This window comes from Carassius auratus, unplaced genomic scaffold, assembly GCF_003368295.1.
Source record: "Carassius auratus strain Wakin unplaced genomic scaffold, ASM336829v1 scaf_tig00217248, whole genome shotgun sequence".
In the NCBI taxonomy this organism is placed as follows: Eukaryota; Metazoa; Chordata; class Actinopteri; order Cypriniformes; family Cyprinidae; genus Carassius; species Carassius auratus.
Genome location: NW_020528964.1, coordinates 283,909 through 296,479, shown reverse-complemented (window position 1 = coordinate 296,479; position 12,571 = coordinate 283,909). Strand labels below are relative to the sequence as shown.

General features: G+C 37.6%; 1 protein-coding gene across 1 annotated transcript in view; it reads left to right on the top strand.

Moving 5' to 3' along the window:
- Positions 1 to 18: 18 nt before the first annotated feature.
- The window catches only part of LOC113100351 (otogelin-like protein), a gene marked incomplete at its 5' end in the record, with an annotated part of 31,160 nt that continues 18,607 nt past the window's right edge, over positions 19 to 12,571 (top strand). The window contains 26 exon segments of the mRNA XM_026265171.1: positions 19 to 74; positions 76 to 115; positions 281 to 387; positions 1,553 to 1,659; positions 1,738 to 1,863; positions 2,060 to 2,101; positions 2,104 to 2,167; positions 2,323 to 2,369; positions 3,071 to 3,100; positions 3,103 to 3,226; positions 3,306 to 3,430; positions 3,876 to 4,053; positions 4,291 to 4,415; positions 4,755 to 4,964; positions 5,057 to 5,222; positions 5,338 to 5,412; positions 5,691 to 5,734; positions 6,657 to 6,831; positions 6,936 to 6,978; positions 6,980 to 7,044; positions 7,668 to 7,806; positions 9,997 to 10,131; positions 10,276 to 10,422; positions 10,512 to 10,631; positions 11,291 to 11,407; positions 11,745 to 11,901. Coding sequence (XP_026120956.1) covers positions 19 to 74; positions 76 to 115; positions 281 to 387; positions 1,553 to 1,659; positions 1,738 to 1,863; positions 2,060 to 2,101; positions 2,104 to 2,167; positions 2,323 to 2,369; positions 3,071 to 3,100; positions 3,103 to 3,226; positions 3,306 to 3,430; positions 3,876 to 4,053; positions 4,291 to 4,415; positions 4,755 to 4,964; positions 5,057 to 5,222; positions 5,338 to 5,412; positions 5,691 to 5,734; positions 6,657 to 6,831; positions 6,936 to 6,978; positions 6,980 to 7,044; positions 7,668 to 7,806; positions 9,997 to 10,131; positions 10,276 to 10,422; positions 10,512 to 10,631; positions 11,291 to 11,407; positions 11,745 to 11,901 — 2,764 coding nt within the window.

Below are 12,571 nucleotides of genomic sequence, written 5' to 3'. Positions count from 1 at the left end.
TTCTGACGACATTGCTGGTTTGGGAACAGCTGGGCAGTAAATTTGCCTCAAGAGAGACCCTGTCCTGAGGTCGATGAATTTCCCTGGACCTTGCTCATCTGAGTCTGATATGGATGTACGCTTTCACGCATTGCATAATGGTTTGAACTAAACTAAATGTGTCTTAGTATGTATTATAGGTTAAAACAAGAGTTAGAAATATTAATATGAAAATATTTTTTTGATATTCTACTTAAAATCAGTTTTTGTAACATTTCCTGTTTGTGTGTTATCTGAGCAGGATGCCATTGAGAAGTGCAGTGCATTGCTTTTCTTTCCTTTCATCTCCTGCCATGAGAACATTGACCCAAATCCATTTGTTGCCAGCTGTGTTTCGGACATGTGTGTGTAAGTCAAGTGTGGTGCTTCTTTGTCTAAATGGGTGTAACTGAAGTTGAACCCTGCTGCAAAAAAACAAAAAAACAAAACCAAGCTAAAGGTGAATTGCTGCACTTACTGGTCTCCCAGCCGGACCAAGCTGATGTTTGCTGGTCTAAACTCCTCTCTAAAACCATCTAAACTGACAGGCCTTACCAGATTTTGCTACACTATGAGATGACCATAGACGGGTTTAATAGGCTTTTTTCATCAGTTTTATTTAGAGTATTATTTATGTATTATTATATGATTTATTTATATTTATTTTCAGTTTTCAATTTAATGTGTAGAAATGTTTACGTTTTTTAAAATATATTAAATGCATTTATTTTTATTTCCATTTTAACTTCAATTTATTTAATTTCAGTTTAATTTCATATTTACATTTTCTTTTATTTGATCTTTATTTTAGTAAGCAAATCATTTACATTAATTACTTAAAACATTAATACCTTGGAATTCCTTCAATGTTTGGATCACTAGAGTATTGGGATCATTTGCCTTAGAACTAAATTTAATTGGGAAAACTTTTGCAATTATTTGCTTTTAAAAAAATAGAAAAAAGTAACATAGCGTAAGAGGACTAATTGTGGAATACTTGCAATATAAATATTAATCTTGTGCTTATGTTAATATTGAACATTTTTGTTCCTTACATTTAGAATCTTAATTAGAATGTTTAAAAAATTCTCTCACCCTCTCTATTCATGAATGTATTTTTTTTTCTTCTAAGCTTATTTCCAGCATTCCACACCTCCCAATTCCAGCAGGATTATGTTAATTATAGTGATGAAAATACCTTGCATATGGCAACAGCCGCAGAGAGCATGTTTGTGAATATGTAGCCTATAGATACGTGTGTGCTGTGCCTGTAGGTATTCGTGCTCATATGAGTATTTGTTAGAGTGTGTATTGATTACAGTGATGAAATAGCTGCTAGAGTTTATGAACAGATTCAGACCCAACTGTTGATTGAAGAGGTAGTGAGAGGATCAGATTGCAAGAGCATGTTGAACTTGCAGCTGTTTTGCCCTCACAGTCTCCTATCACCATACTAAAATGTACTGAATGTTCTTTTTTAAGAACTATTTGTACTTTGGTCTGTTATTCAATTAAAGTGTTTTTTAATCTCCAGATCAGATGATGAGGAGACATTTTGTCGGACTCTTGTTGAGTACACCAGGGCCTGTTCTCATGTGGGATACCCCGTCAGAGAATGGAGGGACAGTTTTCCTACATGCGGTCAGTCGGGTTTCATGTCATGAAGGAAACAGATGACATAAACTGTGCAGCTTGTGATGTGATATGTTTGTTTTCCAGCGGACGGATGTGAGGATAGTTTTGTCCACAGAGACTGTATCAGCTGCTGCCCACCTACATGCACGTTCGAGAAGGAGTGTTTAGGCACCAATCTACACTGTCTGGATGGATGCTACTGTCCAGATGGTAAGACCAATAATCAGATGCCTAAATGAGATTAAAATGTTAATATGTGTGAATGTTTGCTATTTATAAGGAGTATACAAATGTTGTTTAGCTGTTGAGCTGCAGTTATTTGTTGAGCATTTTTAACTTGTTGAGCATTATTTTAGTGAACTACAGCTAACGTTTTTCACTCAAGGCTTCTTCTGGGCTGTCTCAGGTCTGATTTTGCAGAATGGAACCTGTATAGCAGTGTCTCAGTGCCCTGTGTGTACCATGGCACAGCATATCCTCTTGGTCATGTATTGGAGCAGGGCTGTACTGTCTGGTTGGAAAAATCTAATTTTACTCATTTACACCTCAAGGAAATTTGAACTACTAGTTAACCACAGTAGTTAAAAATAGAAAATCTTTCCATATTAAATGAAACTGTCTTGTGTTAAATTCATGGCTGAATGCATTTAATATGAATTATATTTTCAGCGTCTGTATGGGAGGAGTGTGGAACTGCACCGAAAACAATTGCACTGGTAAATAAAAAAACGTGTTCTCCAGTTTAACAGAATACCATACTACAAGCATTTGTATTTTAGGTTTATGTAACTACTAGGTTCTTTTTAGATAATGTTTTTTTTTATGTAACGTTAATTTGAGAAACTTCGCTAACAAAATGTTAGCATCCCTCGCAAGCAAACGCAAAACCGTTGTGTATGAAATTTAACGTTTTTTGGGGGGCAAATGCAAAAGTTAATGCAATGAAATGGAAAATTTAAAAACAGTTTCTTAGGCAAAAGCTAATGTTTTGCAAGCAAATACAAAATTTTTAGCAGGTAATGCAAAACCTTTTTGAGTGAATGCAAAGTTTCGGTGGGCAAACACAAAAGTTTAGCAAGCTTTTTTTTGGGGGGGGTGAATAGCACAAAGGTTTTGCGAATCAAAAACAAAGTTCCTAGGGGGAGAAAAAACCGTTTTAATTAAAAGCGGCTGAAAGTTACTTTAAAAGTTATGTTGGGAATGACAAAAGTTTTGTTAAGCAAACAGAGTTTCAATGAGGCGATTGCAAACTTTTGCAAGGGTATGCAAAGCTTCTCAAGGGACGCAACAAAACTTGTATAGATGAACGCAAAAATTTTCGCATGGACTCTAAGGTTTTATCAGCAAACTACATTTTTCAGGGAAACTTTGTGAGTGAATGAAAACAATTCAAATAATATGATTTTTTTACCCCCAGCGGAATGCACAGTAATGGGTGATGCACATGTGACACATTCGATGGGCGGATCTTCATGCACATGGGCTCTTGCCAGTATGTGCTAGTGAAGAGCACGCGGCAGCACAAGTTTACTGTCACACTACAGTACTCAGCCTGTGGAGAGGTAAGAAGAGTGTTTCTGGGTATGTTTGTCATCACAGATGTTTCGTGTGTGTTTACTGGGAGGCTCTCTCACATCTCTCAGTCTCAGGAGCACTCTTGCATCCACTTCAGTGGCTCTGGTGGTGGACGAAGATGTCAGCAGGCAGCTCACTCTCACCAGAGAGGGGGAAATTGTTATTGGGGCCAGTATGGCTGTCAATTTGCCTTACTCCGATGGTAAGGTTCTCAGTTTACATCAGTATTTGGGCCACGTTAATGGTAAATGTATTCTTATGGATGAAGCCTATTTAGTTTGATGACAGCACGACTGTGAGCAGCAATCTACTTTTCTAATTTTTACTTAGGTCCATTATATTTTATTTCACATTTTTTAATGAAATTTCAATAAATATAATATGATTTAAGTTAGTTAAAAATGCTGATCAATAGGAAGATTAAATAATAATAGTAAAAAGAATGGAGATATAATAAAATAGTAAAAAGCTATTAGTAGAGCAATGGACAGCTCTAAAATAAATAAAAATTGAATTGAATTATTAAATTCAAAAATAACCAAAAGTGTCACAACTACACATTTAAATATTTATGTTACCTGAAAAAATAATATTGAATTAAATTGTAGTTTCCATTTCTTTTTTTCTGTTTTTTTTTTTTTTGTTAGACATGGTGAAAGTTCGCCGGCTAACGTCGATGTTTGTGGGTCTGCGGTCTGTCTTTGGCCTGAGGTTTCAGTATGATTGTCAGGGTGGACGAATCTACCTTCAGCTGGACAGCACCTGGATGGGCTCAACGATCGGCCTCTGTGGGACCCTCAACGGAAACCTACGGGATGATTTCCTGTGAGAAATGGAGGCTTAGCCTCTGAATTTCTTTCAGCTAAAAATGTCAAATGTCTTTCAATATCTTTCTGTGTTGCATTATGCAGTCTCTTTTATTAACTGTGAGTATGTGCTTGGCTAGAAACACAAATGTCACGTTTTCGTTTACCGTAAACGCAATGCTAACACCCTTTTAATAAAAGCATCTCATAAATGTAAATGCTTGGTGCATAACTGAATGTGTTATTATATTCCAGCTTCTCCTGCCGGAATGATTGAAGGAACTCCACAGCTGCACGTCAACGCCTGGAAAGTGTCTTCTGCATGCTTAAGCCCTGTCAACATACCTGTTATCGACCCCTGTGAAATGAACCAGCAAAATGGTACATATGCTTTCCCTTTACTTATCACAGTTACAATATTCATGCTTGTCCCAAAAGTCAACTCTAAGGTTACAAAAGAGAGCAAGATGTAGGTGCAGTTACTTATTTAGAATTTATTTAGAACTTACTTTACTACTTTAAGAACCAGAGCTCCTTGAAACCACACCAGTTTGTTTGCGTGTTTGTGCAATCTTGGCAAATAAACCATATTCTGAATGTCATTCATTTTTTATGGCCTCCAAATCAAGTTCTTATTAATTTATCTATCCTTACGTTAACGTTTAATCCGTTGTTTGATTTCTAGACGTTCACGTGATGCTGAAAAGGTTTTTGTTTCAGTGTTTTATGCTGCCCAGTGTGATGTGCTCATGGAGGAAGTGTTTGCGCCGTGCCATGCATATGTGAGTCCCAGCATGTACCACCAGCAGTGCCGCTACCAGGCCTGTCGATGTGGCAGCGCCTGCCTCTGCACTGCTCTGTCCCACTACGCATACATCTGCAACAAACATCATGTCACCATCAACTTCAGAGCACACGTCTCTGAGTGCGGTTCGTTGGTCATCACTACATCTGTTCGTCTGTCTATCTGTCCTTTGTTTAAGTATGTTAAGGAAATAATTTGAGGATGCGTGTGTGTGTAGGTATGGTGTGCTTAGGAGGGATGATGTATCACCCGTGCACTTCAACATGCGGGAGGACGTGTCAGTCAATCAGCAGTGGTGAAGAGTGTGATGGCGACTGTGCTGAAGGATGCAGCTGCACAGAGGGCACATTCTACGATCACGCTCGCCAGCGCTGTGTGCTGCTGTACGTCTGAACACACCGAACACCAACAACCCCACCCTCGTCTTTAATTTCCAAAAAGTTGCATATAAAAGGACATCGCTTCTCCTTTTTTTAACTGGGTTTTGTTTTCTTTCAGCTCCCAGTGTCACTGTTATTTCATGGGTTCAGTGTTTCAGCCTGGTGAAGTGTCCTTCAGCTCTTCTGGACCATGGTGAGTGTGTGGACATGGAGGATGTTGTTGTCAAACATGTACAGTAGATTCTGAACGCACCATTTCCAAATCTTGTAATTTTTAATTGTTATAATATTTCACAATAAAAAGTTTTTAGAGTATTTGGTGAGCCTAGTGAAACTAATTATCCATACATAAGAACACATAATACATAGGAATGTGTGCTGTTTATTTTTTTTATTTAATAGGTATATATTTTAATAATTTATTTTGGGTATTGCTGTGTTTGTTTAAATTTCACAATGATTTTTCTTTAGTCTCTGCAGTAACGGTCGTATGGAGTGTGTTTCCGAAGAGAGAGGTACACTTTTAGTTTTTTTTCTTTTCTTTGCTCCATTTCATCAGTCTCTTTGACCCTCTATTCACTCTTACCTCTATTTTCCTGAGAAAAAGTGTTTTCATCTTAGCCGGTCAGCAGTACATTCCTCAGAGGTAACGCATTGAGCGGACTGAATGCTGGACAGATCTGAACCTCAGATACACATGCACAAAGAAAGAGGGAGACTTCTTGTGGGGTTGGAGATAGCAAATTCCACTTTTTTCTTTTTTTTCCAGACTTTTCCAAATGGCAAAATAGTAAGACTTTGCTCGTTTGCAAGATTTGGCTGTGATTTAAAAATCTTCAATAAAACTTGTTCCTGTAGCTCAAGTGGTAGAGCGTTGCATTAGCTAGCACAAGGTTGGAGGTTCGAATCCCAGGGGACAACTGTTAGGGGAAAATGAATGCAACGTAAGTCACCTTGGATAAAAGCGTCTGCTAAATGCATAAATGTTAATGTATTCAGGTTGCTGCATTTTTAATGTGTGTCCATTTTTGTTTTAGATTTAACTGGTTGCCTGTTAACCCTAATTCCCTTTGATAATTAATAGTAGTGCAGTCATCATTATTACTCATACTAATGACTATGGTTTTAACACAGTTCTAACTCAATTTGCTAAACATTGGCACACACCTCTTTCTGCATCATTTGAAAGGACACCTGAAGTCGTGTGTCTTGTTGAGGAGAGTTGAAAATTTAGACTGAAGCCAGGAGTCGTATCTAGAGACCAGAGTATCATAGAGGGGTGGACGTTTTTGACTTGGTCCAGCAGCAAGCAACTTATTAGAAATTTTACAGCAGCTAAATTAAAAACTACTTTTGCTTGGACTAGCTCCACTTTAGTTTCGTTTGATATCATACTCTTTCTTTCAGCCATTCTCTATCCATCAATTTTTTTTTCAGAGCCTGAGAGAGGAGATTGTCCCAGTGGAAAAGTCTACTATAGCTGCAGGGGTCAGAGTGGGCGTGGACCATCAGGTGTGGGCGTGGCCTGTGAGCTTACCTGTCGAAACCTGATGCTGAACCTGACCTGCCCTCCCATGACCCCATGTGTACCAGGATGTGGATGTCCTGCTGGGTAATCGCTGTCGTCTTTGGATTTGGAACAAATGTTTTGAAACATATGCATGTCCATTGACACCAGAGCATGTAATGTTACACCATCCTCTTCAATTGGTGCAGGCTAGTGGCTCATAATGGAGAATGCTATTACCCGGAGAACTGTCCCCTGTGCATGGCTCGGTCTAGAGTATCTCCCCGGAGAGTCAGTGGACACTCCATGCTACCGCTGGTCAGTTTGTTTCACTGTGCTTAGCTTCCATAATTCCTGTTAATGGGTGATTCTTTAATCAGTGGAGCTTTTCTGTTCCCTGTTTGTGTTTAACTAATATTTCCAAATTAAGTGTTTCGAAAGGTTATATATGACAAAATTCAGTACCAAAACAGCATATTACACTGATTTCTGAAAGATCATGTGACGCTGAAGACTGGAGTAATGATGCTGTAAATGTAGCTTTGCAACACTGGAATAATGACATTTTTGCATTACATTTTTACTGTATTTTAATCACATAAAAGCATACGAGAATTCTTTCTTAAACGTTGAAAAAGTGTTACCAACCCCAACCCCAAACATTTAAACATTTCTCCCAAAAATGATAAATATTGTTACCATTCTAAGTCGTAACGAAATATCCACACCATGATGCATTATAACAAAATTCACTTTCTGGTCACAATTATATATTTATTCTATATGTGGTCGTTATTTAATATAGAAGAAAAAATGCTGGAATTGTTTTTTTTTCTAAGATTGAATAATCAGAAAAGCCTCCAGAATAACTGCAGAATTACAGGGTATGTGTGTGTGTGTGTTTCAGCAATATTTCACTTGGTTTCTCTGTTTCTCTCCAGTGTGTGTCATCGGGGCTTCTTTAACTGCACATATTCACCGTGTCCAGCTGTGTGTACCATTTACAGCGATCGACATTACCACACATTTGATGGCCTGGAGTATGATTACGTCAGCGACTGCCAGGTCTACCTGGTCAAGGTACTTCCTGAGTGTGGCCAAAATAACCCATGCTGTTTAATGATAGTCACATGTTGACCAGACCTATACATCTGATATTTGTCTATTTTGTAATTAGAGAATTTGTTAGAAAGTTTGAGGTCGGTAAAAAAAATACAAAAGAACATTTTTTTAAATATAAATGTTGTTTTTAATAATTCTAAATGTCCTTATTGTCACTTTTTTAAAATCAGTTTAATGCATATAATACTTAAGTATTTTGTCTTTTGCAAAGAAAAAACTTACTTACCAAACTTTCATTTTTAGATTACAGGTGTTACTGTATATTGCCCACCCTCCACTGTAGATATAACCATCAGTCATTTGAAAAAACCCACAGTGGTCGACAGTTTTACCATTGTTTCTGGACATGTACCATGGTAATAGTGCTTTTTCTGTGTGGGTAAGCTTAAATGTAAGAGGAAGCGTATCTTTGTGTACAAATGCTGTAAACGGCGGTGAACCTTTGCCTTGTGTGCTGGTCTGAGGACCAAGTGGAGAGGTGCTTACCAGCTTGCCTTCAACAAAGGGTGCGTTTCACCAGTTGAACATGTTGCACCTTTAAACTGAAGAATTTTTAACGAAGGGCCAAAGAGTGTGTGCGTGTGTGTGCTCTCACACGTTGCGGACTTCAGTAAGGACGGATAAAGTAGCAGGAAAAGAGATCTGCTTCTACCGCCTCTAATCTTGGGAAAATCAGAGGGGATTTTTAATTAGAACAGGGCTGTGGTAATGGAGCCAGAGTTAATGTCAGTCCCAGCACAGAAACTCAGCAAAGAGCCGCACATAACAAAGAGCAATCTGTTCCCTATCAGCCTACGCAATGCAACCTGCTACTGCCCTTAATGACTGAGAAAGTGTGTATGCATGTGTGTGTGTGTGTGTGTGTAGATGCTTAAGGTGCAGGTGAATAGACTTTGGTGTCTACTAAAGGTTAGCGATTCTCTGAGGAGTCTACTGATCTACCCGAGGGACAGACTTTTCCATCACGACAAAAAGAAATGGCTTTAGTCACACACACACACACACACACACACACACACACACACACACACACACACACACACACACACACACTTACAACAACAAACAAGGTTTTGTTGCATATGATATAATACTTCCTATGAGCTGATACATCAGGAATGCATTGTTTATTTAAATATGTGTCGCTTTTTAATGTTAAATTACTTTCTCCTATCCTAGTTTAATTATATAGATCTATAATTAAGACATTCATTGGTTGAATTCCCGAAGAGTGTAAACAAAATGGCTGTATGACGCTTTCAAAGCATTGCTTGTTTGAGAGGTAAGACATACTGTATCAGCTTCTTGCTCAACCACTGGGATGAGACTGGGATGGGATTACAATTCAAAAGATTGGAGTCGGTATGATTTTACTCTCATAAAATGTTTCATTCTCTTAAACTCACTAAGGCTGCATTTATTTGATCCAAAATATAGTAAAAACAGTAATATTGTGAAATAATATTTTTATAATTTATCAGAACAGTTTTCTATTTGAGTATATTTTTAAATGTATTTTATTCTTGTGATGCAAAGCTGAATTTTCAGCATCATTACTCCAGTCTTCAGTGTCACATGATCCTTCAGAAATCATTCTAATATGCTGATTTGAAAAAAACAAACAAAAAAACAATTTATTATTATTATATTGAAAACAATTGTGCTGCTTTATATTTTTGTAGATAACATGATTTTTTTTTCGAATAGAAAGTCTAAAAGAACACTATTTACTTGAAATAGAGATTTTATTATAAATGTCTATTTCTGTCATTTTTAATCAATTTAATGCATCCTTGCTGGATAAAAATATTGATTTCTCAAAAAAAAAACTCAAATGCTCAGCTCTCCATCCAAATATAAAAGCTGCTGTTGGTTAATGAAAATTTGACGGATGAACTCAGAGCTCGATTGGACTCTTGTCATGTCAGAATGTGATAAGACTTTCAGTTTTATGGATGATGGCATATTACTTTGGTCACTGTTGCTGTGATTACTGGTAAAGAATACAGGCTTTGACTCCTGTTGCATGTTCATACAGACAGTATTTTAGATGCTACTGTGAGTTGCTGTGTGAACGGGACATTTCGAGACTCACACCTGTAAGTAAACTGCTCACTATACTTGTGTTAATCTTGTGTCTATCTGTAGAGTGTTGGTGATACAGAGGTGACCATCATGGCTCAAAATAAAGATTGCTATGAAAGTGGGATTGTTTGCATGAAGTACCTGCTCATCTATGTTGGCCTCACTAAAATCTACTTCAGTGATAACTCTGGTAAACCTGTGAGTACAAGACTTAACCCATCTTCAGTTGTTGTCCTTTCACAAACTAGAAGAGTTTATTGTTTCTGTGTTAAAATGCATACATTTTAGTCTGTATTGACTGTAATCTGTTTCGATTTGAATTGGTCTGTGTTTGTCCTCCAGAGCTCGTCTACTGTTGTGGGAAGAGGATATGAGTTTCAGCTGTGGGTTGCAGGATACTACACTGTGGTCCACTTTCCTGCTCAAGATCTGACCATTTTATGGGACCGCAAGACCACTCTCCATATTCGTGCAGGGCCACAGTGGAAGGTTAGAACTTTTTTTATCTCGATCATCAGTATCATTTTATACTGTATCAACCATGTGTCTCACTATAATGTATTTGGCTGTGTTTTTAGGGTCAAATGAGTGGTCTGTGTGGAAACTTTGACATGGTAACAGTGAATGACATGACCACAGCTGGACATATGGAGGTCAGTAACGCACAGGTCCTCGGAGACAGCTGGGCTGTTGGACAGGTATGACACATCAGGATACTATGAGACCGGAGTACACTAAATGTACACTACTCTTAGAAAATTTGGGGTCAGTTAGATTTTTCTTTAAAATAAATTTTACATTTTTAGCCATGTGGAGTTATTTTTTATGATGGATGGATGCACTTTATTGGACTTCTATTGGACAATTGAATCCCAGCAGCCATCCTTTGCCATTAAAAAGCTTGGAAAAGCCAGGAATTTTTTGTTTTTCATTTTTTGGGGGTGAACTATCCCTTTGATGTTTCCTGAGCAGCAAATCTGAATATTCGAATGATTTCTGAAGGATCATGTGACTCTGAAGACTGGAGTAATGATGCTGAAAATACAGCTTTGCATCACAGGAATAAATAGCATTTTAAAATATATTCAAAAAAGAAAACTTATATTAAATTGTAATAATATTTCTCAATATAAGGGTACTTACTGTATTCTTGAACAAATAAATGCGTTCCTGGCGATCATTTAAGCCTTGTTTTAAAAACATTAAAAAATCTGACCCCAGATTTTTAAACAGTATGTATTCTTAAAATGTTTTAATGTTAACCATAGTTTCTGCCATACTTTTATTACTAGTGTAAAACCATAGTAAACTGTACTAAGTCACACTAATCAGCTTTTATGTGTTAATGTGTGTGCAGTGTGAGAGCGACTTTGTAGTCCGCCGACTGTGTGAAGGAGATCTCAGTCGGCAGCCGTATGCGAAGCGGGAGTGCGGCCTTCTCTACAGTGACGTATTTGCTCCATGTCACAATGTGGTGAGCAGCTCTCCTCTGGGGTTTAACAACACTTTTGGCCTACAGATAAAAAGGCCATGTCTTACCCACAGCCACACACAGGCTGGCAGAGCATGAGACAGACACACACACTGTCTGCGATGAACCAGCTGATAGATAGAAGCCTGGAGACTGTTTGCCATTCAAAATATGGCCACTAGGGGGCTGCGTAGGTTTGAAAAGCTAGAACATTCCACCATTAACACATTCAGTCCTGAGTGTGTGTTGCATAACCAATTGTGTGTTCTTGACAGGCTAATTGAGGTTTTAGATAACGTTAGCCATATATTGTGTGTAACTCATCCTTGTGGTCCCTCAGGTGGATGTGACTTGGTTTTATAAGAACTGTCTAACGGACACCTGCAACTGCAACCGTGGGGGTGACTGTGAATGTCTGTGTACTAGCATTGCAGCATATGCACACAAATGCTGTCAAAATGGTATCACGGTGAACTGGAGATCCCCCACCGTGTGTCGTGAGTACAAGCACACATAAACTTTTGACCTGTTTGTGCTGTCTGTCATTGTAGGTTAATGGGTAAAAGACGAAAAGGGGTTTTCAAACTAAAGTTGAATTCAGCTTTAAATTAGAATTTATTTCGGTTTCTGTCATATAAAATTGTCAGGCATATTTAGAACCAGAATCATTAGATGACATTAAAAACTATTTAAGGATCACAGTGCAGCCCTAAAAACTATTAAACTGCATTTTAAATCTTTACCAATCTTTGCCACTATCCTGCAAACCAGTAGGTTGCACCCAAGATTTTTGTTTAAAATACAATGACATTTAGTATGAACTTATTTCTTTTCCTTTTATATATTTTTAAGTATAGGTCAGAATGAGTATGTTATTTCTTTTTTACATAAATATATATCTTATATGCTGATTGAGGATGGAGGATTATTTCAACATCCATATTTTGACATTTTATATCCATAAAAGTTGAGATATTAAAGCGGACATTACTTACATTTAATATGCTTTCTTTGTATATCAAGTCACTTTTTTAAATTGAATCTGATGCAGACAAATGAGTTGTCTTGTCTTTGACCCTAATTCTGTATGCATAGACAAACTAACATTTCTAATGCAAAACTAACCCAGCATTCAGTTTGTACTTTATTCACAACTGCTCCTCTTTG